The 5,782-nt window shown below is 31.9% G+C and overlaps 1 protein-coding gene and 1 long non-coding RNA gene across 2 annotated transcripts; both read left to right on the forward strand.

Moving 5' to 3' along the window:
* The first annotated feature begins 747 nt into the window (after positions 1–747).
* LOC121220103 (uncharacterized) lies at positions 748–1,624 on the forward strand. Its single transcript, XR_005917269.1, has 2 exons — positions 748–1,069; positions 1,358–1,624. It is a non-coding gene; the product is annotated as an uncharacterized lncRNA (long non-coding RNA).
* A 979-nt stretch (positions 1,625–2,603) lies between these two features.
* Positions 2,604–4,764, forward strand: LOC121220104 (V-type proton ATPase subunit E). The gene is made up of 6 exons (XM_041099295.1): positions 2,604–2,925; positions 3,014–3,114; positions 3,516–3,672; positions 3,768–3,985; positions 4,152–4,251; positions 4,502–4,764. The coding sequence occupies exons 1-6, from the start codon at positions 2,824–2,826 to the stop codon at positions 4,535–4,537; spliced, it is 714 nt and encodes a 237-aa protein (XP_040955229.1). The 5' UTR covers positions 2,604–2,823; the 3' UTR covers positions 4,538–4,764.
* The last annotated feature ends 1,018 nt before the right edge of the window (positions 4,765–5,782 follow it).

Here is a 5,782-nt window from a genome sequence, read left to right on the forward strand (position 1 = left end):
ACAATAAATTTAAAGTTAATAACATATAAAAACAATTTTAAAAGGATAATATATATAAAAAGAATATAAAAAATAATGTATATATATAAAAGTATAAAATAAATAATAAAAAAAGAAAAATCTTTGAAATGAAAAACAAATAAAACATTTTTAAAATAAATAAGTATATAGAAAATAGGAAACAGCCTTATATATAATTTACAAGATATATATATATATATATATATAATAGTTTACAATAACTAATATAAAAGAACAAAAAATTTAAATAAAGAATAAATAAAACAGTTTGAAATAAATAACATATAAAATTTAAAATTAAAGATGATAAAAGAGTTTTTTTTTTTAAAAAAAAGATAATTAAATAAATTAAACGGACTAAGGATGAAATTGGATTCGAACTAAAAAATCGGGGTCTAAACCGCAAATAAATAAAACAGGGTTGCAAGGGACTGAAATAGAGCGCACGCAAGAAAAGAAAGACTGATCGAGTAATATTCCCCAGTCCTGAAGCGCAGCGTTTCAGCACGGATTAAAATGAAACCAGTATAAAATTTATGGGGCCAAAATGAAAGAGACGAAAGGGGCAGATTGCACTATGGCGCAAAATGGTAGGGACCTATCGCGAAAATATCCCATTCACCGCAAAAATACGCGGATCCTGTGGGCGGACGGGTCGTGTCGCGGGTCAAATACCAAAACGACGTCGTTTGGTGTCTGAACCTAAACTCCAAAACGGCGCCGTTTGGTGTCTTTATTTAACCCAAATTTTTTCTGAAAACTCATTTTTACTATGTTTTAAAAAAAAACTTTCAAAACCCCCATCTCTCTCAAACCCCCACCCCTTTTCGGCCTAAGGGTTTCGGCCGTTGGCCATCATCGACCCCGCCGTGGGCGATGGTCGGAGGCACCCGACAATCGGGTTTTTAAACCCCGTTCGAAACACGCGCAAAAGCCCACCCTTCTTGGCCGGAAGGTCGAAGGAAAAAGGTTCCCCCACGCACTCTCTCGGTCTGATTTCGGCGACCAAAAGGGGTCTCCGACGACGGGATTCGCAGGGCGATTCCAGGTACTTTCTTTTTCCTTCCGTTTTTAGTCGCTTTCGTTTACATATACAGAGAAGAAAAATAGAAAAATGAAAAAAAAATAGATATCTAAAACAAAAAAAATCACCTTAAGTGCTTTTTTGCTTTTTATTTTCTGAAATGTTCGTAAAAAAGGGGAACCCCAAGTTCAGTGATGAGATTCGGCTTTTATATCCCATTTCAATCTCTTTCATTTCCATTTTTATATTGTTTTTTCTACATTATTTTTTTATGTTTTTCTTTATTGTTGCGTGCTATTCTTCGTTTTGCAGGTGATTGATGAAGCAATTGGGGCGGCGACGTGGCCGTGGCCGTGGCAGTGGCAGACGCGCGGCTGTGGCGCGACGTGACCTAGGATTATGGTTACTGCCTCTTTTTTTGAAAATGGGCATTGGGCTTTTGGGATTTGGGTTTAATTGGGCTTGATATGTAATGGGTCATGGATTGTTGATATGTTTATTTGTTTGCATGCATTGGGCCTGGGCTGAATTGGCCTACAACATATGCAATAAAATTTAAACCCAAAACACCTTAATACCCACTGTCTCTATTTTATCAATTCAACCAAAGCCCTGCTTAATTTGTTTAACCAAAATCCTATTTAATTTGTATTTTCTCCGAATAATGAATGTGCAATCTAATCTACAATTTATATAAAAGCATTAATTTGGAAAAATTATTGAACTAATGAGAATATCTTTTATTTTCTATCATATTATTAAATTGGTATTTAAAAATAATTATAATTTAATTTAGAATTATTAGTTATAACTTTATTTATAAATAAATTGAGATAAGACTCTGAAATAGAGTTATAACTTGAATAAAATTCTAAGTATACTCATTATCAATAAACCAAAATAACTAATAATTAAGTTTAAAATACTATTTTAAAAATTTTATTTTTTTTATAAGTAAATTTTTTTATTTTCATATTTATTAACGTAATAAAATAAAATTATAGCTTGACTAAAAGTCTAAGTATATAGATAGAATTATATATCAATTAAAATCTAAGTTTAAATTTATAAATAACAGTATAAATATTCAAAGGCCAATAGCACTGGAGATATATGTAAGATTATTTTAATTATGATGATATAATATAATATTATGTTATTTTTTAAAAGTTATTTATTCGGTGCAAAACAAATGTTGTTTTATACTTTCTTCTTTATCTTATTATTATTATACATGACGTTATAAATGGACGAAAGGCTAATTTTAAAAATAAAAATAAAAAGAGATTTAACATATAAGATTTTAATAATTATTTTTAATCATCATTATTAAATATATTTATTAATTAAATGTAAATATTAATTATTTTTTTAAATTTTAATTTAATATTATAATTTACTTTCTCTAAATTTCTATATTATTTTCAACCTCTTTTATTTACATGAAATATAAAATCTATAAAAGAAAAAAACGCATTTATTACAGTAACTTCTAATCATCCCGTGGAAAAAAGGAGAGAGAAAATCCACAGCGGAGATACAATGCGAGGCTTGATTAATTCGGTATTCCTCACAATTAGACGGTCAGAATTGTTTTATTTAAACGAACGGCCCTTGATCAGACACATATACGGAGCACGTAAGAAAAATAAAAACTGGTTCAGCGACAGAGTTGGCTTCATTTCTCTTACCTCTATCAAATACCACCCAAACATCGTCGTCTTCTACACTCTTCTCTGGTAAGTTCATCGAAAGATCAAATCAAGATCCCTGCCAAAATGAACGACGCTGATGTATCCAAGCAGATCCAGCAGATGGTGAGATTCATCCGCCAGGAAGCGGAGGAAAAGGCTAACGAGATCTCTGTTTCCGCTGAAGAGGTACTTCAATTCTCTCTATTTTATTCACTTTATGTTTCTTTTTGGATATTATGGTGAAAAATTGATTGTACAATGATGTGTATTTTAGGAGTTCAACATCGAAAAGCTTCAATTGGTGGAAGCGGAGAAGAAGAAGATTAGGCAGGAGTACGAGAAGAAGGAGAAGCAAGTTGAAATCCGAAAGAAAATGTAAATTCTTCAATTTACTTTACTTTTCCCTTTTTTCTGCTGTCTAAATTTCTGTTTTTACTTCAGTTTATTTATCGCACTGGATCTCTATGTTTTAGTGGATATTAGGTTGAATTCAAAGTGAGGTTAACCTTTCTACTTAAATATAACCAAAATATAACACCTAACTTATTGGAAATTAGTCAGATTTCAAAACGGCACTATTGTAGTTAGTAATCCAAAACTTAATGTGATTTGGGTTTTATAGAACCTTGTAGAAGATTGATTATCGTGGTGATAATTGATGTGAAAGTGAAGCGATTTTAGATTGTTTTGATGCATAATTGGCACTCAGGAGTTATCAATTAGGAATATACCCATTCTTGTGTGAAAAATATTCAATTTTATTCTAATTGTTGCAGTGAGTATTCGATGCAGCTTAATGCATCTAGGATCAAGGTCCTTCAGGCTCAAGATGATGTGGTTAATGCTATGAAAGAATCAGCATCCAAGGACCTTCTCAATGTGAGCCATGATCACCATGTTTACAAAAGGCTTTTGAAAGATCTAATTGTTCAGGTCTGTGCATTTCTGGATCATTAACCCTTTCTTGGAAAGTTGCAACATTAGATAAAACTCTTGGGAGGTTTTGATTTGAATAACTTTTATTGCAGAGTTTAGTTAGACTGAAAGAGCCTGGAGTCCTACTCCGTTGTCGCAAAGAAGATTTGCATTTGGTGGAGTCTGTTCTGGATTCAGCAAAGGAGGAATATGCTTCTAAAGTGAATGTTCATCCACCAGAGATAATCATTGATGATGTCCATCTTCCCCCTGGCCCTTCTCATCATCATGGTTTTTTCCATCATCATGCTGAGGCTCACGGGCCTTTCTGGTATATATATATATAAATATATATATATTTTAATTTTTGGTATTCTGTACCAACGTTTCTCCTTATAGATTATGAGCTGAGATGGTATTCGGTATATTATTACGTGTTTCGCTGAACAAGATCAGAGATGGAATACTAATACTTATTTCTTTTTAAAATTTTGCAGCTCTGGAGGTGTAGTCATAGCATCTCGAGATGGAAAAATTGTGTTTGAGAATACCTTGGATGCACGGTTGGATGTTGCATTCAATAAGAAACTTCCAGAGGTGGGTTTTGTTAGATTTTGAGATACATTTAGATTATTTCAAACTTGTTTCTCTTATACTAATTCCACCTATAGTTTCTTGGTTATCCATGATTTCATAGCTTTAATGGAGAAATTGTTTCTCTAATTAACTATTAGCTTGAGTGGAAAGTTCAAGGTTTTGTAATTCTGATCATATAAGTTTAGCATAGCTTGATTTTGACCCTTAAATTAATACATTTTTCATTCTTTCCCTGTTTCTCTAATTGCAGATCCGCAAGTGGCTTTTTGGTCAGGTTGCTGCTTGAAGGCTTAAGATGGTATTGTTTTTCTCAGCAGCTTTTGTCATCGGCCATAGAGCATAGTGATTAAGTTATTTGTTCCATGTATTTGCTTTCTCATATTGTTCTCCCCGAATAGTTTATTTGTTTGATAAAAGTCAGTGAAACTCTTGTTCGATTGGTCCGTATATCATTTTGTGGGATTGTGAAAGTACTGTTTTTAAATAATGAATAAAATTTGAAATGTTTGCTTATTCACTTTTCGATAAGCAACTTAGCCTTTTGTCACGGTCTCAAACATTCATGTATGCCAATCTGATCCAATCCACTGAGCCTGAGCCATGTTGGATGCCAGGTGTGGGTCAGGTCTTTCCCTTAAACTCCAAAACTCTACCGGCCACAGGCTGCACTCGAGGCCCATAGTGCAACTCTTTGCTTGAAACGTGCCTGGGTTAACAACACCGGCAGCATCATGCTGGATTTAGTGTCGATGATGGGTTATTCAGCTAAAGCTGGCTTGGGCAGTATCAGTAGATACCCCTAAGGATGATCAATAAAATAGTCACTACAAATTATAGTTGCAATAAACTTGCTTTGCCTCTATGTACGTGTATTAAATCCTTTCACGAGTTAAGAGTGCAGTAATCAATTTTGAAATTATTAAAATATTAAAATAGAAAATGTTATACAAAAGTATTTGTCTTTTTCATATTTTTTGATAAAATAATACTATAATCTTATATTATGTCCCTAATTAAGTTAGTATCATGTATCAACCAAGCACCAATTCATTTTTGAAATTATTAAAATATAATTTCTTTTATAATGAAACAAATATTAATACAAAGGTACTTTTGTCTTTTCATTTTAAAAAAAATAACACTATAATCTATCTATACTTCTATTAAACCCTTAAGTAAGTTACTCTCACGAGTCAACTAAGTACTAACATACTTTTGAAATTACCAATACAATCTTACTTTTATAAAGTAAAAAATATTAATACAATATATTTGTCTTTTCATTTTTAATAAAATAATGGGTGAACTATATAAATGGTCACTCAACTATTAGCATGTTTCTGTTTTGGTTATTCAAGTTTAAAAGTGTCTATTTTAGTCACTAACGTTATTGAAATTTAATATTTTGGTCACTCATCTATTAAACCACTAATGAAAAGTTGACATGGCATTTTTTATTGGCATAATAGAAAATTTAGCCCTCCAATATTTATAGATTCTATCAATTTGGTCCTAGTTCTAAAAAGTTTAA

Source organism: Gossypium hirsutum, chromosome D08 (assembly GCF_007990345.1).
Source record: "Gossypium hirsutum isolate 1008001.06 chromosome D08, Gossypium_hirsutum_v2.1, whole genome shotgun sequence".
Lineage (NCBI taxonomy): Eukaryota > Viridiplantae > Streptophyta > Magnoliopsida > Malvales > Malvaceae > Gossypium > Gossypium hirsutum.

What these genes read in the sequence shown, in the direction of transcription:
- LOC121220104 (XM_041099295.1), top strand. Translation starts at nt 2,824, where the DNA reads ATGAACGACGCTGATGTATCCAAGCAGATCCAGCAGATGGTGAGATTC. An exon ending in GTTGAAATCCGAAAGAAAAT is followed by an intron (nt 3,115 to 3,515) that starts GTAAATTCTTCA and finishes TAATTGTTGCAG; the next exon opens with TGAGTATTCGATGCAGCTTA. An exon ending in GAGGCTCACGGGCCTTTCTG is followed by an intron (nt 3,986 to 4,151) that starts GTATATATATAT and finishes AAAATTTTGCAG; the next exon opens with CTCTGGAGGTGTAGTCATAG.